The 26,712-nt window shown below is 37.6% G+C and overlaps 1 protein-coding gene, 1 non-coding gene and 1 pseudogene across 2 annotated transcripts in view; 1 reads left to right on the top strand and 2 right to left on the bottom strand.

Moving 5' to 3' along the window:
* Positions 1-7,717, top strand: part of LOC104610751 (ATP-dependent caseinolytic (Clp) protease/crotonase family protein) — a 30,462-nt gene extending 22,745 nt beyond the window's left edge. The window contains exons 8-14 of the mRNA XM_010277527.3: positions 289-374; positions 476-597; positions 1,593-1,653; positions 6,808-6,906; positions 6,993-7,094; positions 7,183-7,224; positions 7,322-7,717. Coding sequence (XP_010275829.1) covers positions 289-374; positions 476-597; positions 1,593-1,653; positions 6,808-6,906; positions 6,993-7,094; positions 7,183-7,224; positions 7,322-7,441 — 632 coding nt within the window. The 3' untranslated portion in view covers positions 7,442-7,717. The remainder of the gene's footprint in view (positions 1-288; positions 375-475; positions 598-1,592; positions 1,654-6,807; positions 6,907-6,992; positions 7,095-7,182; positions 7,225-7,321) is intronic.
* Positions 7,718-13,694: 5,977 nt separating this feature from the next.
* Positions 13,695-14,135, bottom strand: LOC104610777 (putative disease resistance protein RGA3 pseudogene; annotated as a pseudogene).
* Positions 14,136-17,214: 3,079 nt separating this feature from the next.
* Positions 17,215-17,286, bottom strand: TRNAG-UCC (transfer RNA glycine (anticodon UCC)). Its single transcript has one exon. It is a non-coding gene; the product is annotated as a tRNA-Gly (tRNA).
* Positions 17,287-26,712: the final 9,426 nt, after the last annotated feature.

Here is a 26,712-nt window from a genome sequence, read left to right as displayed (position 1 = left end):
CTAATTAATGTAGTTTTGCACCTTGGTCCCTCTACTTATTTCAAATAGACAAGAAGAGAATATAATTATTTATTTTCAAGTATATTTTCGTTGAGGTAAGCTTGCATGTATTTTCATGTTGAGATTTTTTGTTTTCATGGATTCAACTGAAGATGCATAGAGTAATTTTGGTAATTGAATTGCAAGCTTAGGACATACATCTGCTACATGTTTATGCTGACTAGTGATCATCCACAGGTTATGTCCTGGCAATGACCTACAAGTGTGTTGCTTGTTTGTTGCTTACAGGTGAATATTTGGCTTTAACAGGAGAAAAAATTAATGGAGTAGAAATGATTGCCTGTGGCCTTGCTACACACTATTCACTCAATGCAGTCTGTGTTCTTAATGTCCCCTCCATTGTGTTTTCACTTTTTGGTGCCTTGTTTTCTACCCTATGGTCCAGTATCCTCTAATAATCATCTCTTGTTAACAGAGACTTGCATGGATTGAAGAACGACTTGGTAAATTGATTACAGATGATCCTTCTGTCATAGAAAACTCCTTAGAGCAATATGGTGATCTTGTATACCCTGACAAAAGGAGTGTTCTTCATAGGTATTTTGTTTTTGCTTATTATTGCCACCTATTTTGGGACTTGTGCCATGAAATTAGTTCAGTTGCTTTCTTTTCTTTTATGGTTGGAAGGGGAAACTTTTGTTATAATTGCTTATTTTGCCTTGATTTAAGAATTAATTCTAAATCATCACACCAAAGGTTCCATAATAAGCTAGAATAGTGTTCTGATCACCACATATTCAACTCACAAAGTCTGTAATTTTGGCCATCAACTTGATTTTAATATTTTAATGGCATTAAACAGAATAGAATGGCAAAACAGGATTCATGTAACTGACCCCATATAGTTGGGATAAAGCTTAGATGATAATGATGAACAGTATTTTAATATTAATAGAGATGGATATATTTAGCCAATGGTTTTTCCTACATTTAAAATCTATTATCTTGTATTGAATGTTAATTTTACATTTTTACTAGTATAAAAAGCCAATATAGTACCAAGACTAGTAACAATCATTGAGGCTTTTTAAGTCCATAGTTACCCTATTGGGACTAACAGTATGGTAGAGACTAGGTTTCTTTTGGTATTATACTGAAACATAGGCTACTATATGATCCCCATGGCCAGCCCCATCATGAGACTACAAGCTAGGCCACCGGATTCTCATTATTGAATGTTGAATGAAATGCACCCTATTTTCCCTAGATATATAACAGGAACCTGCTGTGGATATTGAATTTTCATTGGACCTTGATGCAGATGGGCAATATAGCATGTAGATGTTATGCCAAGCTAGGATTCTTATTTGTTCATTTAGTGTGCTTAGAACATACATCCCTTCTCTATTCCTTGATGTATCAAAACCTTGGTTGGCTGAAGTTTTGTTACAGAAAAAAATGAAAGGAAAAAAATCTTTCTTGGTAATGAGAATGGATTCTTTCTTGTTTTGCTCCTGTAAGAATAGAACTTTACACTCCTTTTGATCTAGTTTATGGCTTGTAACTCATTTTCTTTTTGGTCATTTATTCAGGATTGAAACAATTGACAAATTTTTTTGCCATGACACAGTCGAAGAAATTATTGCTTCTCTGGTAAGCATGAAGGCACCTCATTTTCCTTTGTGAAAAAATAGGATACAACAAGATAATTGAGTTACAACTCAAGAGAAAAGAATCTCCATTCTCCAAGAGAAACTAGGTAGTTCCCTTGCTTGTAACCCCAAACTGGTTGCTTCACTTCATGTGAAATTTTATTTTTCTCTAATTCTTATAGTAGATTTTTGGAAGTGGGTAAAGCATATACTTCTGTTGTTGACACATTTGTTAGAATACTATATGATTTGAACTCATCCAAATTGAAAGATTGGATATAAAGGAATCTGAATGAGATTCTTTGAAGTGGATCTGGCAAGGGAGCTAGAGGTAGTTTGAAGAGGAGGAAGTGAGAAAAGCAATTCTTGAGATGGACAGCTCTAAATCTCCAAGTCCATGGTTTCTCTATTGGGTTTTACCAAAAATGTTGGGGCATTTTGCAAAAGAACTTTTCAAGGAATTTCATGATAGCGGAATTGTAAACAAAGGGTTAAATGCAACTTTTGTGGCTCTAGTTCCTAAAACTTCTCAAGCTGTACATCTGAAGGATTTTAGATCCATTAGCTTGGTGGATAGCATGTGTAAGATTTTTTTATCAATAACTGTAACTTTCATTAATTAAAGAAAGATAGAACGGATACAATACAAATAGAGACAAATCAGCTTATCTCCAAGATAAAAAATTTTACAATTGAGCTCAAAACATTTGATTTCCCCTTGTTTTGTCAAAACATCAGCCATATTGTTAGCCATCCTTTGGACACATTGAATTCTCACATCCATTTTTCCCTAGATAACCATTTAATCTTCTTTAATTGATTTGGTATTTTCTTAAGACATTCCCTTTACACTTGACCACCAATTGAGAATCACCTTCTACAGTCTGCTTGTGCACACCTAACTCCTTTGCTTTGACTTCCCCTTCCACAACTGCCATTAATTTTAGCCCTATAAGAATCCTCAATGCCAATCAGACCTGAGAAATGCCATCACGTGACCTAGCATATTTTTGGAGATGCCTCCTATACTTGAAGGGCCTGGGTTCCTCCTACCACTGCCGTCAAAATTTAGTTTTATGCATCCCTCAACCAGTAGTCTGACCATGACATATTAATTTTGAGTTTCATAGGTATGGATCTAGCATGTATAAGATTATTGCCAAGGTTCTATCTTTGAGGTCAAATGAAGTTTTGTATGAAGTAGTGTCATAGAATCAAGGTGCATTCATTGGAGGTAGATAAATTACCTATCAGATCCTAATTGCAAACGAATGTGTGGAGGAAATGAATAGATCAGGAGGTAGAGGTTGGGTGCGTGAGCTTGACTATGAAAAAAGTGTATGCCTTGGTGGATAAGGTCATTTTTGGATGAGGTGTTGAGAAATTGCAATTTTTAATATTTTTATAAATAAAAAATAAAAGCTGAATTAAAAACATAAATTGAATATAAAAATACATATAGCATATCTGAAACATAATTATACATTATTTACTGATAAACTATATATTTATACACATATATATGTACACACACACACACACACACACACATACATACATACATGTTGGACAGTAGACCTGTTCGACCTGGACGGTCAAACTGGTGACCTGCAACCCAGAGGCAAAAACGGTTTGGCCTCCGGGTCAGTTTTTAAAACATTGTATAGGAGTCTAAAACAAGGGTGACTAGGGTTGGTGAGGATCTCATTCATAAATTCTTCTCTATTAGGAAAATGGTTGTGGAGATTTCCAAAGGATTCAAGTAAACTTTGGCATGTAGTCATCAAAAGAATTCATGGTGTTAGTTTGAATGCCTAGTATGCATGTTCCAAAGCAAGAGTGACCTTGTCGACTCTTTTGAAGTCTATTTATGCATTACTCTCCTTCTTCGGGTCATTAAATATGATGTTATTTCAGATGATAAAACTAAAATTTGGCTGGGCCTTTGGTAGGGAGATGTGGCTCTCAAGGAAGATTCCTTTCTTTGTCTGTGTCCTGATTGTCTTATCTCTAAGTGCTATACTCTCTCCTTACAAGGTTTGGCTTGGGACTTGGGTTTGCAAAGGGGCCTTTAGGGATTGTGAAACCCAGAAAATTTTGGCTCTACTCGAATCTGTGGAGGGTGTTGTCCTTGATTCGAAAAAACAAATTTCCAGACTTTGGATGCTCAATTCCTCCTGTTCCTATTCCTGTGCTTCTTTTTTTGTTTGCCTCTCTTCTAACCCTTCAACAAGCTCTTTGTTCGGTCGTAGCCATTTGGAGTGGTCCTGTGCCACCTAAGATAGCCTTTTGTTGGGGTGTTTTCATAACAAACTTAACACTCAGGACACTTAATAGTGGAAACAATTTTCATGGTTCTATACCCAAATGTCTGCCCCATGTGAAATGCTAGTGGTGAAAATTTCTTTCATGCAGCTATGTGCTTGCTATTTTGGAGCATTTTTTTCTCTTTGTTTGGGTGCAGGTGGGTGCCTCCTAATGATTTGAAACATCTGTTTGATTCCTCATTCTTCTCCACTGCAAGAAATAGAGGAAGAATCCTATTGAGGTGTCTTAGAGCTGCAACGTTATGGTGTGTGTGGGAAGAAAAGGAATGCTTGAACCTTAAATGATAAGGAACAGGACTTAAGAACAATTAATTGATAATATCTCCATTAAAGTGACACATTGGGCAAAAACTCTTGGACTGTTTGCTGACTTCACAATGGATGACATTATTAGAATTGGGGACTCAATCAGGGCACTGAGGGCAGAATTAAAGACTGTGTTAGCAGGTACTGCAAAGAGCCAAACTAATGAAATACAACAACTTTGGTAGTTGAAGGAGATGCTAAATTTATAATAGGGTGGTTGGAAAGCTTGGAGGAGAGGCTTTAGAGGTATAGGTATGAAATCAGGAAAGTCAAGGATTTAATGAGTTAAGAGCAATCATATGATGGGCACCTAGACTGCAAATAGCTTAGCAGATGGGCCAGCAAAATAGGGGGTGACAAGAAGTTCTATGTTTTGGGGAATGACAGAACAAGGGCGATTGTATGTAATGCACTGAAGTGGTTTTAAATACTGTATCTGAATTGGATGGTTAGTTGAGGCTGACCATCCTTTCACTTTTATCTACTTTATGTCTCTCAATTTAATAAAATCTATTATTATGTTGCTGATTAAAAAAAATACTCTTCCAAATGGATGTAATTCCAGGGCATTACATGATGCTGGTGATACACTTCTGCACAGGTGGCAATTTCTTACCCAACCCACCCAAATTCATCCATTTAAGATATGGGTTGAATATGGGTTTAGCCACCCATTGGTTTTAAGTAAAAAGGGTTGGGTTATGGGTGCACATTGGTTCCCTGCTACTCTCCTTTCTCTCATTCCATTTCTCTCTGCTCTCTGTTTTTCTTTCCTTTTTCCCATCTCTCATTGCTCTCTCTCACCAATTCTCTCTACTCTCTTCACTCCTTTTTTTTCTCTATTTTCCCTCCTCTCATTTCTCTCATCCCACTTCTCTCATCTCTTCCTTCTCTCTACTCTATTTTTCTCTCGTTTCTTCCTTCTCCCACCCAATATTTTAAAATGCAGAGGTGAGATGTGAGGCATCCCACTATCTGGAAGCATGAGGTTTATTTTAGAACGTATGAGGCATTAGCTTTCTGAGCACAAGGAGGTGTAAGCCTCCTCAAGAGGAAGAAGAAGATGAAGAGGAAGAGGAAGGAGGGGGAAGGGGAGGAGGAAGAAGTTCTTGTTTTCCTTGTCTCTTTTTGATGAAAGATTTCTTGTGGTAAAAGAATGAGAATGTATAAGACTAGCTGAAAGGGGGGTTTTGCTTGCTTGCTGAAGCAAAGTGGGCCCCCTGGCACAAAAATACCAAATTGGCCCACATCAGAGAGGTGTTGGGGGGGGGGGGGTCTAAGGGGCAAAGTCCCCTGGCCTAGACTTCCTTTTCCCTTTTCTTTTCCTTTTTTTCTTCTTTCTTTTCCTTTCGTTCCTTTTCTTTCTTTCTGTGCAAGGCATGCATGAAGCACATGAGGTGTATGTCTCAGAAGCATAGATGTTTCTAACATGTGCCTTAGGGTGTTTTGGGGAGCCTCCAAATGTACGCCTCCCACCCTTTCTAAAACCTTGCTCCCACTTTTCTCTCTCTTGTCTTCCTCTCCTATGTTTTTTCTCGCCTTTCTCTTTGATATCTCTTCCATTTTCTCTCTCCTCTCTCTTATCTTGTTTCTCTCTCATGCTTATCTTTTCTCTCCCTACTATTTTATAATTTTCTATCCTCCTGGTATGTGGTTTCTCTCTCTTTATCTCCTTTCCAACTTTTCTAATGAAGTCCAAATTTTATGTTTGGGTTGAACCAGTTAGTTAAGGACATGTGGCACTATAAGAGAAACAAAGGTTTTTTTTTTTTCCAATACAGATTGGTTACATAATTTTAAATATTCAAGTGGGTCAACTAGGGTGGATTAGGTTAGGTGTGAGTTAGCTTGGGTTGCAACCCATACATATTAGAAATGCGACTTACAAAGGGATGTGGGTGGTTGGTGGATGGGTTGGCCTTCAATCTGCATTCAATCCAATCCAATCCATCCGTTTGCGTCACTGCTATGCTTTAAACATATATTGACATCGACACTTATACTAGCCCATAGCATCTTAACAACGATTTTGAGAAAGGGAGAAGAGGAATAAATAAATAACATTGAAGGTGGTCTATTATTCTCCACTAGATGTTCTTAGGAGATTCACCCCCCTTGAAGCATGAATTAATGGAGGAGTGATATTAGACAGCCTGTTTTTCCTCTTTATTTTTTCCACAAATAGGAAGTTACGGATTCGATTTGGATATCAGAAGCATCATGATGTGATGCCTATTGTATCAGCTTGACCTTTTATAAGCGGAGACAAAATAAAATGTCCATAATTAAGATGTTTACTGTTTACTCTTGATTCAACACACTTCCACTGTAGTGTCCGAGTAAATACTTTTACTTCCTCTTGGACGATAGCAATATTATTTGATCAGATCATTGAATCATTTATTTCTCTTGAAATTCGTTCAGTTTTTATTTCTACACATGTTATATACTTATTACATTGTATGTGAACAAGTTCCTGGTTGGTTGTGGTATCTATGCTCTCTTATGATCAACTTGTTCAGGAAGATGAGGAAGCTAATTCTTATGATGCTTGGGTTACTAAAACGCTCAAGAAACTAAAAGAAGCCTCTCCATTGAGCTTGAAAGTTACCTTAAGATCTGTGAGTACTACTGAACTTATTTATCAATTTATATCTGTCTACTTTGTATGTTAATGATATTGATTCTTTTTGACTGTTACATTTAGATAAGGGAAGGCAGATTCCAGTCTCTTGATCAATGCCTTGCCCGTGAGTATCGAATGTCCCTTAATGGGATCTCCAAACAGATCTATAATGACTTCTCTGAGGTATAGGTTGTTAAGATTATTCATAGACAAGCATTTCCTGAAATCTCTTCTGACATTGCCTCGTTGCTTCATGGACTTCTTTCTTTAGGGTGTTCGGGCACGATTAGTGGACAAGGACTATGCTCCAAAGGTATCTAATCTGTTTTGTTCAATTTCTTAATCAGTTATTTGCTAATTTGGTCAATTATCTGATGTGACTATGTGGATTTCTGATTAAAAAAATGCAGTGGGACCCTCCAAGCCTGGGGCAAGTATCCAAAGACATGGTTGATTGCTACTTCTTGCCACTAAGTGAATTCGAGGCAGAACTTGATCTACCCACATCATTGCGAGAACCCTTCATCTGATCCATTTTCTCCTGCAGCCTTTTCCTTGTATACATCAGTGGAGATTGGATGTTAGAGGTGTTGGTTTTGCCATTATTTTTGCATTATGAACGGGCTCGTTTTTTACTTTTATTTTGGGCAGAATCTGTTATAATACAATATGTTGCCATTTAGTGATTATCAAGGGAACGGGCTTTTGTAATCTCCAAGCCTCTTTTCAGAAACCAACAGGCAAGTGAAGTGAGGTGAGTCAACAGCTAAAAGATCATATTGATTGCATATTGAGTTTGGACCCAACTAATCTATATGCTGAAGAAATAGGGAACAATCGAATGATTTTGGTTGCCCCACTGGAACAGTTTTAAGTGCCCTGCACTAGGGGCTTTCTGGTCCATATACCTAGGAAATGGATCCATGATCACCTGCTTCCATGATTCTTGTTTCAATGCTAGCCCACGGTCTGTGATATTGAATCTTTCAAAGAATCAGGTGTAAATTAAAGTTTTCAAAGTTTAACATGCATTTAACTGAACAATTGTACCGAAAGCTGCGTTTGGTGGTTGTGCAATTTTATTTGCACTAATAACAAATGCATGGGAATGCAACTGAAAAGGATGCAAATTTTGGTTTAGTTTTGTTTTGGGTTCTACTTTATTCTGCTTCACGTCATATTTTACTTCTTTTGTACTGCGACGAAACAAAATAAAGTAAAATTTGAAACAAAAATAAAACAGAATTTGCACCCAATCATTTGCATTATTATAGTTTTGCATGTGCCTTGGGAAAAGTGCCGATACAAATATGTATAGTGCAAATACTTCCCAAACTGAGCCTAGGAGAAGCAGCCTACAATTGCTAGTTGCTACGGCTGAGTGAAGCTCTGTATGACCTCAAGTCAACTAAATTGTGTTTGCTTGTTGATTAATTAGAAGTGTTACTAATAAAATTCTGTAAAGGTATGTATCGGTTTTCAGGGTTACTAAAATATTAATTGCTAGATTTGGCCTTTTAATAAGTTTAAACATTAATACCCATCTTGTGTTTGTGAATCATAAAACTCAAGAAATAAACAGAAAAGAATATTGATTGTTGAAAACTCTAATTAAGCGATTTGTTATTCTGTCGCTTAACGATCCAAACTTTCAAAAGCTGTAGACACCTCCATAACTTTCGGCCCCATTTGGTTCCCATTCTCATTCATACTGGAATGGCATTCCCCCATATATGTGGGAATGGTCATTCATTCCGTGCCAGGGTTTAATTCTTTTGAACCAAAGCCCCTCATCGCTGAAACAGATTAAACAGAGTTGTGGGCAATACCCCTTTCTCCTCTTTTTCGCTTCATGGGGCTACACAACAGGGGGTAGCCCATCCCCTTTCCCTTAACCCCCCTAACCCCTGGTGGCAGCGGGATTTGATCCCAGGTCTCTACTTCAACAAGTCAAAGAACCTACCAACTGAGCCACCATCAGTTGGCTTATTCCTTTTTCCTCTTAAAATGTCAAATGTAGTAGCTAAAAAGGCAAGGGAAAATACATCTATAAGGGTAACTTGGTTATTTCAAAAAATTTAATAGACCACATGGTGGCTCAGTTGGTAGGTTCTTTGACTTGTCACTTTCCTACCATTTTGCAGACAAAAAGGCCAATAAAATAGCTTTGTGGAAGTTCCTGGGAGGGGTATCACTTGGCTCCTACCATTGTCGGACACATTTGTTAGACCACCTCTTGATTTTCATATCTAAACCCTAAATCTTATCACCTAAAACCTTAATTCTAAACATCTGAACCCTAAACGAGTAAAATGTATTTATTTGGATGCATGTCCTACCAAGAAGTTTTCCTTCATTTTTTTTTCTTTTTTACTTTTGATAGTTCCGATAGTAAAGTGACACCCCTCCCATTGTCTAGGCGGGATTTTAGAGTTTATGTTTACAAAAAAAAAAAGAATGATGCCAAGTAGTAGAAGGACCGGGCATGGTGGTGGGCACATATGGACATAAAAATATTTTTGTAGAAGGATGAAAAAAAATTGATTTATCTCTTAAAGCCTGAAGCCAAAACTTGGATTAGACGAATGATTGGGCGAGTTGCCGAGTTACCTTCTTGTTTCTTCCGTGACTAATTAAATTAACAAGCACATAGTTGGAAGATTAGAACCATTCACATTGGGATTTGTTATTCCATGTATGAAAATGCTGTACGTGTGGGCGTTGCTACAGCCTCAATCTCGAGTCTGTGTTGGGCTTGTAGGTAGGCTATGACATCTGCATAAATACTTTGCTTGGGTAAGCTGGAGCTGGAGGGGGAATAATTTGGTAATTGCAATCATCTCCCTTAAATTTATTGGCACAGTTACAAATAAATCCCTCTATTAGAATCTTCTATAAAAGGCATGAAAATGTCCAAAATACCTATACAGTTTACTATCGATGATGTTTCTACAAAAAATATATATATATAAACTTTATTAAAAAAAAAAAAGAATTCAGAATTGCAACTTTATGTTTGAGTGATTGATATGTAGGGCAAATATGGAAAATAAATCAATTTCAGAAAGGAGATTAGAAAGATTTAGGGTAGGGATTTTATGTACAAAAAAGCTTGTAAAATAAACATTTTGATCAAAGTAACTATATAGATATTTTGGACATTGTCATGTTTTTTTTTTTTTAATTCAAGAAAAAAGGATCTATTTACAACTATGTCAAAAAGTTGAGGGAAATGATTACAATTACCAAACTGTGGGATTCCACTATGATATGGAAAATTCATGGTATCTAAAAAATTCATGACCAATCAACCAATATAATAAATGTAATAGCTAATGGGGTGATATTTATCAAAATTAATAGATTTTCCCCTAATACTTTGCTTTGCCTTACTTGGGTGGGTTGCAAATTAATTATTATTCTCGGACTGGGCAGATATGGCCATGACGTCCATTGGTGGGGGTACCCACGTAAATAGTATTAAATACTTGCGATAGTGTTGGTATTTGACATTTTGAATATTTATAGATCTGTAGTGGAATTTAAAAATCTGTAATGGATTCATCTGTATTTCTCTGTAAAAAGAGAGATGGCCGGATCGAACGATGAGGACAAAATATTAATGTTTTAGGACCAAATTATCCTTTCTTAAATTTTCAAATCCAAACACTCCTGTTCATGGTCACTGTTTATTGTCTCTCTCCTCCGAACGCCACTGTTAATCGTCTTCATTCTTCAAACCGTCAGTCTGAATGAAAAGATGGAGCATGTGCGAGCAAATAGATGGAGATGTTATGCCTTCCATCAATGAAAAGTTATTTTGAAATAAAAAGTAAAAATAACAGAAAGAGGGGAAAAACAGGATTGCAACGATTGTTCTTCCTACCCAACCGAACGGAAAACAGAGTCGCTTTTATTCTCTAACGAGTGACTTCACTTAATTGTCCATTTTAGCTCAATTTACCATTCCTTTGCTACTCTGAATTGGAATGACGTCAAGCCCTTTTTCTATTTTCACACAATCCAACCTCTTTATTTTCCTCTCAATAAATAATTCCTTCTTTTTTAAGATATAAGAGCTTTGCAAAGACAAAAACCCTTTGCACTAAAACTAAATTGGAAAATTTGGAATTTGATACTTTCATGGGTTTTTCTATAGAAAAAAAATAGAAGGTATAATGTTAAGTGATCTCATGGGTAAAATCGATGGATTTATTCTCGGATTTTACTGTGTGGATGATATTTTCAGGAATTGGAGGACTGTTGCATTCTAGTCATCTACAAAAAAAAGAAAAACGATAAGGAGTCGAGATCCTCCTATATCTGATTTCTTAAAACTAAACTTTGATGGGAGCAGTTTTGACAATCCGGGCATATCTGGAATTGGTGGGGTTATAAGAGATGACACGAGGAGTGTAGTGGGGCTCTTTTCTGGCCCTATGGGTGGGGGGACTCCATTACAGCTGAACTAAAAGTAATGGTTTTCGGAATACAAAAAGCCATAGAAATAGGCACAAGAAAGTTGGTTGTTGAAGGCAAGGTTTAAAATATCGATATATTCGATACGCTGGTTGAGTGATTCGTTATTTTTTTTTTTTTCAAAACTGATTCAGGGGAACTTGTCTAGGACCCCTCCATCCCCTGAATCGGTCAGACCCCCGATACACCAACTGTAGGGGAGTATCGAAAAGGTCCCGAAACGATACTTATCGGCCGATATGGGCCGATACGTAACAATACTTTGAACCTTAGTTGAAGGTGACTTCAAAGTGATTATAAGCTTACTAAAACAGGATGGAAAGACTCCATGGATGTTTACAAATGAGATCAAGAAAATTAAGCAAATGACATCCAGTTATTAGTTCAATGGACTGATGGACTCCAAGAGTAGAGATGGGTTCGCAGATCAGCTAGCAAGGCAAGGGGATAATAAGGAACAATGTTTCTGGGCTCTATTGTAAAATTGTAAGGCAAATTTGGGTGGAATGTCTTTTGGACAGCGGGGTAGCCGAGGCTACCCAACCTTTGTACTAATTTTCATATCTTTTCATTAATAAAATTACTTTCAGTGATAAAAAAAAAAAGAAAAAAAAATCTCTGAGCTAATGGGTTTAAGGATGTCACTGATTGAAGAAGCATGTTTTTCTCTCAACTGGGCCGGAAGAAAATTCCTAATTTTCATTGTCCCCATTGATAAAGTCGTGTTAGTGGAAAGCCAAGGCAGGGGAGGAAGGAGAAGATAAAGAAAATAATGTTTTATGAAATGGGGGAACAAGAAAGGTGGAGAGGAGAGAGAACTCACTGTTTTTACAGTTTCCTTGTAAACATATCTGATTTTGTCAATCTATCAAATTTCATTAATTTTTGTATAAAAAGCCCGGTGGAGAATAAGGAAATGTTAGGAATAAATGAAGATTTTGTTGACATAAAAAGGAAAAAAAAAGGAATTCCCAGACCTTCAAACGAATGCATTGTGTTTAAATAAAACACAAATCCAGTTAGAGAACAATCAATTTAACTTGTATACTTTCTCTCAGAAATAGAAACAAAAAAAAAAAAAATCAACACAAAGAGATGAATAAGAAGATGGAGAACCTGATTGCATTGTCGCTTTGATGTGAGCAGACGAGACTCTCCTGTCTGTTTTCCAACCACCATATATTAGCCTTGAAGGTTCCAATCAAAACCCTCAATGTCGGATCAATTTGCCATCAATCTCTATAACGGGGACGTGTGCTATCTTGGACCAATCGCTACTTTTATTCATTTTGCAGGATTTCTGTAGAAGAGGACACCTTCTGATTACTGACCACCGAAGGCTGGAGGGCAGTCCTCCGTCGGGAAAGGCCATTAGGCGAGAGCATCCTATGATTTTCAACTCTTGAAGAGATGTGATGTTGTGCATCCCTTGAGGTAGGGATTTGAGTTGCTCACATTCTTGTATGATAAGTAAGCCATGTTAGATTGTTGGTTGGCAGTCCTCCATTGGGAAAGGCCACTAGACGAGGACATTCTTGGATCCTTAACTCTTGAAGAGAAGCGATGTTGTGTATCCCTTCAGCTGGTAGGGATTTGAGCTCCTCACTTCTTACTACTTGGAGTTTCCATAAATTGGTCGGCAGCCCTCCATGGGGAAAGGCCACTAGGCGAGGACATTCTTGGATCCTAAACTCTTGAAGAGAAGTAATGTTGTGCATCCCTTGAGGCTTGAGGTAGGGATCTGAGTTGCTCACATCTTATTATCTCAAGTTTCCATAAATTGTTGGTTGGCAGTCCTCTGTGGGGAAAGGGGGGAACTGCCAATTTGGGGCACCTGTATATACAATGCCTCTCTAGACAAGGAAACAGTTGTTGCCGTATGCCACCATGACTATGATCACCTTCCAGGACCAGTACTTGGTCTCTGTCTATGTCACCACCCGACTCTGAGTCTTGGGACCATTCTCCCCCTTGCCAGTTATCCATTGCAATTATATATAATTCCACGAGATAGGGTAGCTTTCCAAGAGTTGTTGCCGAATGGGATAATTTTGCATGATGTACATCTCTCCAGTGTCAATTTTCTCAATTTGAACATCTCTCCCATGTCCCATCCAATATCCCTTAATTGTCAAAACGCCTAACTTTGCAGGAGATGGATGAAAACACTGGATTACTCGCAGGGCCACATCTTCATCTCCAACTCCAATCACATTATCCCATTCCCATTCTAATGTTAAGTCCTCAAGGTATCGATTGTTGGTGAAATTGGAAACATATGCAGCTATATCATCGTTGACGGGATTAGTGTTCTCTAATCCTGACATCCTCTACGGTTGCTTGTTGTTTTAGTATCGACCAGCAGTATTCATTTTCCAGGCAACCCAGATGATAAGCTGAAACTTTTTCAAGTCTTGCGGTCACTATAACTCTACTTCCTCTTTCCCCAAATTGGAATGGTCTCCGCAGTTGTTCCCAGTCCCCCCGTTTCTCATTCCATACATCATCTAAAACGATCAGAAATTTCTTCCCATCTAACTGCTCCTTAAGTTCCCCTTGGAGTGGCTCTAGTTCATCGAGTTGACAAGCTCTTCTAGTGGCCGACTCGATGATACCTTTTGTTATCTTAGCATTGTCAGTTTCTTCCGACACACAAGCCCACGCTCTGACGTTGAAATGCGTCTCTACTCTCTCGTCGCCATTGTACACAGACTGAGCAAGCGTGGTTTTGCCCAGTCCACCCATACCAACTATGGGCAACACTTCATAATTTTTTCCATCACCACCCGATGATGAACCATCCTGACTCTACAACATAGAAATTATCTTCTTTTTATCAGCTTCTCGACCATAAAACCCAGATTCTTTATCTAGAAGGGAAGTGGTTTGCCGACTAGTACTTCCGACTCCGCCACTGTTATTTGATGAGCCCCCTCCTACTCCTACATTGATGTGTTGCAAACCCAATCCAGTTGCTCGATTGCTAAGGGCATCAAAGCATTCCTTAATTCCCTTAACCCGAGAGGCTATCCTATGTTTAAGCAAAACAACCTGTTGCTTCTGTTGTTGTTGTTTCATCATCTTCAATTCCATTCGTCCAACATGAGCCGCATATTCGAGGTTGATGCTGACACAATTGTTTCAATGGAAGCTGAAACAAACAATTGCTTCGAGCACAAACTCTCCCAAAAAAATATGAAGAATGTGATTAGCCCTTAGCTTTTTACCAACACAAGAATTATATCGATCAATTATGCCAGTCTCCTCCACTTCCAAGCTAACCTCTTTCACCAACATCATTGTCCTTCACGATAGCCCTCTCTTTTGCCTTCTCCACTATTTTTCTATTTTTTTTTTATTTTTTACACTTTTTAGTATAACCTCTACCATCTCACCCATTCCAAATCATTGAAAACATTTCTTCCCTAAAATTTCTCCTAATCAATCTCCTAAAAATATTTCTACGAAAAACTTCATCCTAAAAATTCTCCAATGCTATTCACATCCTCAACGAAACTATCCAATGGTTTATTTTATTTTATTTTATTTTTTGGTAAAGCATCTAATAATTTATTCTAACACATTCTCTCTCTCTTTCTCTCTCTCTCTCTCTCTCTCTCTCTCTCTCTCTCTCTTTATATATATATACCTTTTAAATGCATGCAATTAGTTTTTCATCAAGGGTATTCAAATATTAATGTTTAAGTGAATTTTTAAATATTAAAAAATAAGATAAGTAAAAAATATCTAAAAATACCAATTAGAGGAAAATTTGATAATAAAAAAGATAAAAAAATAAAGGTAAACAAATAATAGTAAATATTAAAAATAATAAAATATTATTCTAATTATAAATAATTGTATAATGTTTTAACAATCATTAACAGATGTTACTAATAAACCTTATTATTATAATCCATTTTAAATGTTATGTAAATATTATAAAAAATTAATACAAACCTATTAATAAAGTAACAAAATTAATAAAAATAATAGTTATATAATTAGTTTTTTATTAATTTAAATCCATTTAAAAATAATTAAATTAATAAATGTTAGTAATAGCATATAAAATTAATTAATTCCACTATTAAAAATTATTAATTTTACACTTTTGTTAATAAAAGATAATTAAAAATAAAAATAAAAAAATCTAAAAACAAAAAAAAAGTAATGAGGGAGAGGTGATGCTCACATGGAAAACTACTTTTTGGTATATACAATAGACTTTTATTAATTTAAAGTCTACTCAGATTCTAGCTAAAAATAACAAAATTTAATATAAAACTTAGCCCCTCTAACTGGGGTGTTACTTGTATTTCAGTTAAACAAACTAGACATAACCAAAAAAAATAATGCTTGAATTGTACTTGGACCGACACGGGTCAATAGAGAATATCATAGGGTTATCTTTATTTCAATTTCTATTAAAAAATCTTGTGCATCACATGGATCCCAACTGATTAATAATTCCCGAATTTCCTCAACTCTCATGTCTTTTGAGCACCAGAGACATCTTCCATTCATCCCCTCCAGTTTGTTCTTTGTTGCAGGCTTGGCATCCATGGCTTACATAACCAATAAATAGCATATCAAATCAAAGGCAAAAATAGTGAATAAGGTCTCATAGGAGGTTTATTCCTGACTTGACCTACCATCCTACCCATTCTTTTCTTTGCCAAGTCTAGAAAAACAGGACCATCCAACATAATTCTTGTATTCCAACCTGAAATATTGATTTACTGGCTATGGACTATTGGGCCAAGCCAATTCTAGGCCAGGTTAGGGTTTGGCCAGCTGAAAAATATACAAGGAGTTATGCACCGCAACCCGGTTTGGCCCAAATGACCCAGTGATGCTATTAAGTTTTTCTCTCAACAAGTTCGGGTATATGGTGCATATATATTAGGTTGGCAATAGGTGGGGTCTATCCGAAGGATCCAAACCAACCGAACCAATTATAATAATTCTGGTTTCATGATTTTGTCCAAATTATTAATTGGGTTGGTTTTGATTCTTGCCTATCATGAACCGATTCAAATCTGAAATCGATTATATAATTATATATATATATAGATTTTCTAATTTTTTTTTATAATTTCTATCATAATTTATGATAAATTTGATAGATAATATATATATATATATGTGAGATATAATATTATTTAAAAATACTTAATTTATTAACATATAAATAATTTAACATTTTTCTATCATTTTATTAAATTTAAATTTTAAATTGTTATTTAAATAAACAAATATAATTTTTAATATAATCAGGTCTATTGGGTCCACCTGACAATTAACCAGAAAAGTTTTAGGTATGTTATTTTGTCCCAATTAATAATCAGTTTTGGACAGGGACCACCCTGTTCCGATCCGATCCAGATCCAATCCGTTGATAGCCCTAATATAAATACTTCTTTTTTGCCTCAAGGCTTCTGCTCTACCTTCTTTGTGGTTGGGACCACCTTGGAGGCCGGAGCTTTGGCTGCATCCTCAATAGCTTTGGCACAGGCCCTTTTTTGACCTCTCCAAAGAGTTGTATACAAACAGAAACAGGTCGTTCAACTTCCGTTGATGCTATTCTTTGAGTACTCGTTTGGTAGGGCTTTCCCACAGCAGCTTATGGCATCGCAAGGTAGTCCCTACATGAAAAAGTTGGGTAGCTTCAAGTCACTAAGTGAAGACAGTTCATTGAATGCAGAAGAGTGCTCTGAGTCAACACAAGACTCTCTTACAAAAGTTCAAGAAAGCTGGGTACCTTTAAGTCATATTTAATCACTAAAATACAATTAAGACAAACGAGCTTTTGCAAAACTTTTGCGTTTGCCGGGAGTCGAACCCGGGTCTATTGCTTGGAAGGCAATTATCCTAACCGTTGGACTACAAACGCTACAGTTGTTACAGTTTTTCCATGTTTCAAATCTAATTAATGCACATTGACCAGATATAATCACACATATAATGGTGATGGTCAAGCATGTGAAATTATTTTCAATTTATCTAAATATATGAATACAGTTTAGCCTCTAAGGTGGATATAGTCAAGGTTAAAAATTTTGACACGATGCATATATTCTAAAATTTTGAAAGAAATTACTAAAAGAATGATGTGTTAGGTTCGAAGTACTGATACCGTGAGACACCCCTTCTTACGTATCAAGGTGTATAGATGTTTGAAGTTTGAACCTTGGACATAGGAGAGGGTTCTCATCACTACAAACATTTTTCCTATTCTTGGTTTGCTCAAACCAAAATACTTTATTGACACCCACAGAGGGATAACATCACATGAGAACTATTTCAAGCAAAATTCGGAGACTCTACTGGTTGGTCAGACCGATAACCCAGTTTGAGTTAATCTATAATCCATCAAAATAAACATTAAACCGGATTGGTCCCAAATGATCTAAAGTATTTATTAGATTGAATTGAACTTGACCAAATTCGGTCCAATTGACGCGGAAACTTTGTGTTCATGTTGTTGCAATTGTTTTCTAAGGTAGACATTCCAATTACTGGTTAACAACTAACCCGAGAGGCTATCCTATGTTTAAGCAAAACAACCTTTGGATTACAATCATAATTATAATGCTGAGGCATGAACGCACCTGTTGCTTCTGTTCTGTTGTTGTTGTTGTTTCATCATCTTCAATTCCATTCGTCCAACATGAGTCACATATTCGTCTAATATGTCTTCGGCATCATAAGCCAGATCATTCAGTTCATCCAGCCAAGTCTTCACCACCTCACTACTTCTCTCTTTCTGCGCAGCATCCACGTGGAAAGCCTTGATCATCTTCAGTGTTCATTCTCGAGCTTCAACATCCTTCTCAACTCCCCATATGGACGAAACTTTTTGGATAATTGCGTTCACCGACTTGTCAATTAAATTTTCAATGGAAAGCTGAAACAATTGTTTCGAGCACAAAAGCCATGATCAGAAAGGAAAGTAAACAAAGCAGAGATGGACTAACTGTATTACTGCTGAAGAAGAAGCTTCTAGAACCCTGGGACTGGGAGTCTGGGAGTATGATCCTACCTTTTTATCTTACCTTGTTCACAGAATCGAGGTTGATGCTGACACTCCCAATCACGATCGACCACGTCCGCTCCGTATACATAAGCCCCATCTCAAAATCCAACCTTTGTTTTGTATATTTATTAATTGTCTAAAATAATTAATTGCCCAAATTCGAATCAAAATGAATACTTGAATATTTAACCGAATTCAAATTCAAACAGTGATTTTCAATATCCCTCAAGTATTAAACTGAATTTGGATATCAAAATTTTTAATCGAATTCAAATTTACATATTCAGTGATTCGATTCGAATTCAATCCATTTACACCCTTAAACTAACACTCTAAATTTGATTCTAAAAGAGTTTCTCTACTACTTGTGCGTTGAAATATTTTCTTTTGTTTCTTTTTCTTTTGCTTCTTTTTCTTTTGCAAGCAAATGGTAAAATAGGCCTGTTATTTTTGTTCCCTTCCAAGATATTTTTGACCAATTAACAGACTACCTTGAACCTACGAAGTAGGAACTCCTCGATGGGAGGTGAAAAAAGGAATGGGATTTATCATGCATCTGTCACAATAATTATTTACAACGATAGGTCTATTTTAAGGGAAATTGTCTAAAACTCACCATGAGTTTTAAGCATTTCTCTTAAACTCACCACAACTTTTCAAAATGTCTAAAACTCACCATGTCACTAACTTGACGTTAAATAGACTAACATGTGTTAATATATTACATTTTTAACCTTCATAGAAAACTTTAAAATATATACAAAATAAATTAATGGGTGTTAATATATTACCATTTTAATATTTAGACATGAAAAAAGGAAAAAAGTTCAAAAAAAAATATTTTCAAATATAAAAATACATAAAAACATAGAAATTACAAAAAATATAAAAAAATTATAGAAATTGCAAACAAAATAAAAAATCACTTTCAAATTATAGAAACTATAGAAATTGAAAAACAAAATCAGAAAATAAAAAATGTAGAAAAAAACCAAAAATTATAGAAGAACACAAAAATTGTAAATGAATAACAAAAATACATAAAAATTTAGAGATTATAGAAAATAGAAAAATGTAAAACACAGAAATTATAAAAAACAATGGAAATTATAACAAAAACACCAAAAATGCAAAAAAAAACAAGAAAATTGAAAACTGAAAAGACCATTTTTCCTCTAACTCACCATTCAAGGGTAATTTGGTCATAAAAATTGTTATTTATGCTGACATGGATACCTTTGTTAAGAAGCATTAATGGTGCACTAATGGAATGTGAGTTTTGGAAATAAAAACTTACTAACATGGTGAGTTTTAGACCTTTTGAAAAGTTGTTGTGAGTTTAAGAGAAATGTTGAAAACTCATGGTGAGTTTTAGACAATTTCCCCTATTTTGACAAGGGGTATCGTCATGGATTTATTAACACATACCCTATAGTTTACGTTTCGCTAAAAGTACCCCTATAGGTTGCGATTGATTTATTTAACTCACCTTCCAATAAATGAGAGTAGAAAATGACAGCTTTGACATTAAAATCCATTTGATAATTTTAATCAAAATAAAATAAAAACAAAAATACCATTTTTGACTCAATAAAACACAAGGTACCACTCTATGTGACTCTATTTGGTCAAATTTGTTTTTTGTGGGAAGAAGTTGTAGGGGTACTTTTGGAATAAATAATCATGGCCAATGCCCTTAAACATTTTCCACTCAATTTAGGTGATCAAGTTACTATTTTCAAATGGCAAATCAAACATTTCTTAGTGAAAGGCCAATTAAGTAAATAAGTCGTAAACTATAAGGGTGTTTTAGTAAAATGAAAATTATAGAATAGACTTAAGTAAATCCATGAAACTATAGGTGGTTTTCTAATAAATGACCCTTGATTTTCTTAATGTATATCTTTTAGATTTATAAGAGTTTTTCTTAATGTTTCAATGTGTATCCAAATATTTTTATCACATCCATGTGTATTTAAAGAATGTCATAATACGTATCTATTCCAATCTCACTATACACTTTACCATGCTGGTATTTTGAACCTAATTAATTAATTACAAGCTTAAAATCAGCTTTTAAACATTGACCACAATTGTGCATGCTGGAATATATATAGAGCCCAAAAGCTAACACTCTTAGGATTATCTCCTAAAGGGAGGCCCAAATAAGTCAGGGGCCAAACCGTAATAGCACAACCTATCTCGTCTGTAGATTCCCTTAGATCTCTTTCGTTCACATTCACTCTCGTCACACAACTCTTGTCAAAGTTTACCTTTAGGTTAGATATCTGCTCAAAAAGTTGTATTGTCAGCTTTAGATTCCGGATCCAACTGAGGTTCCCTCCTTCACAGAAAAGGATAGTATCATCTGCAAATTGAAAAAGAGTCAAGGGAACCTCCTTCCTTCCTACTCTCCACCCTCTTATCAGATTCCTCGAGTCTGCTCTATGGATTAATCGCTCAAACACATCAACAATAAGGGTGAAAAGAAAAGGGGAAAGAGGATCTCCTTGTCTTAGACCTCTCAATGCCGGAAAGAAGTCAACCACAGTCCCGTTCACCGGGATAGAATAATGGCAAGTCCTAACACCTCCAAAACCAAAACTCCTCAACACCTCCATCAAGAAAGACCAATCAACCAAGTCGAAAGCCTTCTCCAAATCCAATTTGCATACCAGTCCCTTCTTCTTTGACTTTCTAAAGCTCTCCAAGCTCTCATTTGCAATGAGAATTTGATCGGTGATATGTCTTCCCTCCACAAAAGCACTTTGGTTGGGTGCAACAATAGAGGGGAGCACCTTCTTTATCCTGAGAGACAGCACGTTTGCAATGATTTTGTACAAGCTAGTCACCAGACTGATAGGTCTAAAATCTTTTGGTTGAGAAGCATCTTTCTTCTTTGGGACTAAGGCAATGAAAATTGAGTTCAAACCCAGGTTTATTACACCCCTCCTGTGGAACTCCTCAAAGACCGAAGCAAGATCATTCTCCAAAATGTCCCAACAATCCTAGTAAAAGGCCATTGTGAACCCATCTGGACCCGGAGCTTTTGTCCTATCCATAGAGAATACTACTTCCTTTACTTCCTCCATATCGAACCTTTTTTCTAGCCACTCTCTCTTCTCTGCACTTAGAATCGGCCAATCCCAACCCTCCAACCATACTCTCTCATTCATAGGCTTTCTAAAAATAGATTTGAAGTGGTTTACTAGGGCCTCAGCAATTTCAGCTGGGTGCAACAAAACTGCTCCATCAACTTCCAAGTTAGAGATGTAGTTCTTCTTTCTCCTTTCATTTGCCACTGAATGGAAAAACCTTGTGTTTCTGTCTCCCTCCTTTAGCCACTTACACCTAGATTTTTGCCTCCAACTGATTTCCTCATTGATCAGGATGTCCTCCATCTGTCTCCTTAAGACCCATCTCAACTTCCTTTCTTCCTCTCCAAAGGGGCCTCTCTCTTCCTTCAGGTCCAAATCCTCAATTTGCTCCACCAGAACTTGCTTTCTCTCTTCTAATCTTCCAAACTTCAGTCTATTCCACTCCTTTAATTGAGATTTTAGGTATTGGAGTTTCTTGTAGAACCTCATTCCCTCCGAATCAACTATCGGATTAGCTTGCTCCCACCACTCTCTGATTTTCTCAGTGAAACCCGGATGAAACAACCACATATTTTTAAACTTGAAAGGGGTAGGCCCTACTCCTCTTAATTCCTCATTGACCAAAACTATTGGCCAGTGGTCTGAAGTAAGCCTAGGAAGAGCCCTAGAAGTAATATTGCCCCAATGTTCCTTCCAATCTGTTGAGAACAAAAATCTGTCCAACTTAGAGCAAATTGACCGAGATTGAAGGTTGGACCAAGTGAAGTTATTATTTAGGAAAGGAAGTTCTTTGAGATTAAAAGAGTCCACAAAATGGTTGAACTTCCTCATACTTGCTGTCACTCTTTGTCTGGGGTTGGTTTCCTCCATAAATCTCACTACATTAAAGTCCCCTCCCACACACCAGGGTTCATCCCAAAGGCCTCTAATGTCACTCAATTCTTCCCATAATTTCTCTCTTTGCCTATAGTCATTGGGGCCATACACATTTGTTAGTACCCATTCATACCCATCGGCCACCTGTTTGAACTTCAGGGAGACAGAGTGATCTCCAATTAGCTCCTCCACACCTAAGAGTATCTCCTTTTTCCACAGGGTCACAATCCCTCCCGAGGAACCCCACGAAGGAGCAGCCACCCACTTAATACCTCTAGAACTCCACACACTCCTTGCCCAGATGCAATCAAAATCCATTCTTTTGGACTCCTGAAGCATAACCACATCCGGATTAAACTTTTTAATTACCTCTTTGATTGTTGCTCTCTTCCTAATGCTACCCAACCCCCTCACATTCCAACTTAGGATTCTCATTGAAAACTATAAGCTTTAACCCTAACTCCTCCAAGAACTATTTAACCCCCCCAATATCTTTTTTAATCTCTCCACTTCACTCAGCCTTCTAAACTTCATCTTGCTGTCCTCTTTATTTTGCATGTAGGCTTTTAGATCATTCAGGTTCTTCAGCTTGCACCCCAACTTTTTCACAAACTCTGCAACTGACTCTTCCCCAAAAGTTTCCTCTTTTTCTAAAGAAGCACTCTCCTCACTCCTAGGAAGCTTCTTATTCTTTCTCACATTACCTCCAACCACAGCCCTGTCTGTCCCCTCCAGGCTCCCACTCTGCAAGTCCTTCCTTTCCACTTCACCCAAGAGGCTTTCTAAGATTTCCCAAATTATTGTCTCTCTGCAAGTTTCCTCACCCACTTCCCCCCCTTGTAGACTCACTATGGCTTTCAGACCAAGGGCTTCCGACTCTTGGTTGGGAAGAGAATTTGGTACAAGAGATACAGAGCGCTCATCAGTATCCAAAACTGAATTACAGAGTTGAGGGAATTACCTGAGGTAGAGAAGTGAGGAGAGAGCAAAGGCGAAGGAGAGGTAGTCACTTTCTTTTATGAGAAAATAGAGCACTCTGTCTCCCAAAGATGGGGGAGGAAAATCCTTGTCGCTGTATCAACACAAAGACCCCTCTCTGTGAAGTACCCTTGTTCTGCTCTGAGAAGACCCGAGCAACCTTCTTTTCGGCCTCTTGCAAAGCACTAGAACTGAGGGGGGGCTCAGCCAGTATTGGGTTAAAATCAAACATCCGCTCCTCCCCCTCCACCTTTCCTTCCCCCACCAAATCCTCTAAGAACAAACAGTCCAATAAATGAATCCCTGTTCTGACCTTTAGAAAGAGCTTCAACTGCCGCACTGCCTAAACTCCCATAGGTATCTGAATTTTCATCATGATCAGAAACTAAACCGCAGCTCAACCAACCTTGATCAGCCTCTTCTTTCTCTTCTGGTCTGTCTCTCGAATAGCGCGGGTTCGAGCGATCAGAAATGCTAAGATTTTGCTCGTCGCCGACTGCCCGTCGGACCCAGCACAGCGGCCGGCGTTCTCCAACCTTGTTTGCTGACTTCGCCCCTCCACAGTCGAGGGGGTGAGACTTAGACGATGATAGATGAGAGTTGTCATCTATCATCGCCCCATGCATGCCCCGCCCCACGTGATGACTTAAGTTGTCACGTGGGCTTTTAAAACCGAAAGAATACTCAACCGCTGGCCCGACCGACTCAACCTTTCTTAAAGCCGGTTCGGAGAGAGACTTAGAGCACAAACGACTCTTTCCCAACTTATCCACGTCAGCAAAGGACGAGCCACCTTCTTTAAACAACCCCTCTTCAAAAAAATTTGAAAAAGAAGCCTTAATAGGAAGGCTTCGAGACTTGGGGCGCCCTTGCCACTGTTCCCCTTCCTCTGTAAACCGCCCACACACAACAGGCTTTCCCGCCAGCCCCTGAAGGCCACGTGTACACCCCCTTGCGAGCTCGTCAGTTCCTTCAACCTCTGGTCGTCTTCCCCAAAGCAAGGCTTCAACTTCTGAAGCTAACCAGACCTTGTACCAAGCACCTTCTGAGAGAACTTCGAAGAACCGCGGCAAGTTCTCCGGATTGATCCCAATAACCTTAAGTTCCACCGCTCTCAAGTTTCTTAAGTTAGCCTCCAACAGAACTCCACCCAATGCTCTAGTAATTTTCCCCACAATAAAATCATTCCAAAGGTTGAAGGGAAGACCGAGAAGTTTAATCAAAAAACTGCCAGCTCTGGGTTCAACTTCATTGCAATCTAGAGCCCAGTTCTGGACCTTAATCAAACTTCCTTCTACAAGGAAAGAACTGAAGAACAGATTCTTATCTCCAATATCTAGTAAGGCTTTCTTTTCAGCAAAAGGCAGCAACATTACATCTTTCTCTAATCCCAACCTCTCTACTAAAACTTCTAAAACTTTCGTCCAATCTTCTATCACCCTTTCTGCCACTAAGACCACCCTCTTCTCCCAGCTCCCACTCCCTTCTTCCACTGCTACTCGTCGGAAAACAGACGAGCTGGACACCAAGACTTCAAGGTAAATCTTTGGGCGGGGCACAAAACAAACCTTCGAGCCAGGGGCTTCTTCTACTCTACCTTCAACCTCCAAGAGAAAAGCCTGAAGATTAGAAGCGAAAGAAGCCCACCCTCTCCGCTTCAGGCCTTTTGGTGACCATTGTGAACCACCCTTTTCCATTCCTTTTTAGCACAGATTCGAACCTCTTGTTCTCACATGTCATCGAGTTTCTCCAACCTTCTTCCCGAAAGGAATTTACAACTCCATCTACAAAACCTTTCAACCACACACATGCCTCCTCTGGTAGGAGAATCGACGCCCTGCTCCCTTCTCTGATTTTCAAAAGAGCCTTCCCCTTTGTCCTTCCCTGCTCAAACAGGAAAGATTTTGCTTCAATGGACAATTCCAATCTCCATTTCCCCGCCAGCTTGAACTTCCTCTCCTCTCCCATACCTCAAACAGCTTGAACTAACTTGATCATCTATCAATTGGTAAAATTTCAATGCCTTGCATTTCAATGCTTGGTTAGTGGCTTTACTTATGTGAGGTTGCTGAGGAGAATGTGCTCACAAAAGAGCTAACGTTATGTTTGATATTAATGGATACGCATACTCTATCTAATGACATGGTGCTATTCTCTGTCAACTTTTATGCACTGGGTTTGTTTTTCATGAGACTTTAGTTTCGAACTTCCTTAAATGCAGTTCCAAAGAAATTTTTGTTGGGTACCAAAAACAAAATCCTGCCACTCTTCGTTGTTGACAGACTTTCCAGATAAAAGTGCTTTTAGAAGTTGGAACACGTTTTATTACATCCTTGGTTGTCCAGAAACTAGGGTTGTTTTTACATATTAATTTTAACAAAAAATGATAACTATGATATTCCTTTGTACATACTTAAAAGTTCAAACCAAGGTGAACTGAATACCAAATTTGAAGTTTTTTGTATAAGGTTTTCCTTTATCAAATACAATCAGTCTGAGGCCCTGAGGCCCATAAGGAGTCAAACCTATCAAGCAAGAACTAATTTTCCTTGCAACTCATCCAGGGACCAGGGATGGAAATTCCCCTATCCACATCCTGCAGGGATAGGAAAAATGGGAAAAACTGCCATCCCTATTCAGGATCTTATCAAGCAAATCAATAACTCGTAAGACCAGTTTCTATTTTCTGCAATTTATGTAATGGTAGATCCTTTCACCGGCATAGCCATTTCCAAATGGTCACCTTGATGGGCAGATAACCCCTCAAAATGCTGGCTATACAAGGAGATACCCAACCCCGTGCTGTCCATCTCTTGGCAAGCCTGCAGAGCTCCCCCTACCGAGCTGAGAGAACTGGGTTCAAGATGCTCTCTCAAATCACTGGTGTGAACTCAATGGCATCTTCTGGATCATCAGTTTCAGAATTGATCAACTCTGTTTTCATTGGTTGGAATGGAATGTTTTAGGGTGAAATTTTTGTTCTTGGGTTTTGGGGCAAGGTGGGCTATGTCCTCCCTGTATTTTGTGATTTTATCTTGTTTATTTCTAATAAAATTCCAACGTGATCACCCCACCATCAGGAGTAAAGTTTAGGGTTAAAAAAGAATCCTATATAATGAGATTACATATACACTGGGATTCGGAAGAGACAACAAAAGAGAAGCAAAGCTCTAGTTATCATGATGTATGGTGTAACATTCAATATATCAATATCTTAACAGAAGGATCTTTTGATGCAACAAAGAATAGAGCTGGATATATGTTATCTTTTATATATAATCAAAATCATTCCATTGCAGCAAGGGCAAAGTGTAGAGCAAGTGGAAGTTAT

This window comes from Nelumbo nucifera, chromosome 8 (genome assembly GCF_055504915.1).
Source record: "Nelumbo nucifera cultivar China Antique chromosome 8, China Antique-T2T, whole genome shotgun sequence".
NCBI classification, from domain to species: domain Eukaryota; kingdom Viridiplantae; phylum Streptophyta; class Magnoliopsida; order Proteales; family Nelumbonaceae; genus Nelumbo; species Nelumbo nucifera.
The sequence above is the reverse complement of the archived record's forward strand: the minus strand, read 5'-3'. Positions and strand labels throughout refer to the sequence as shown.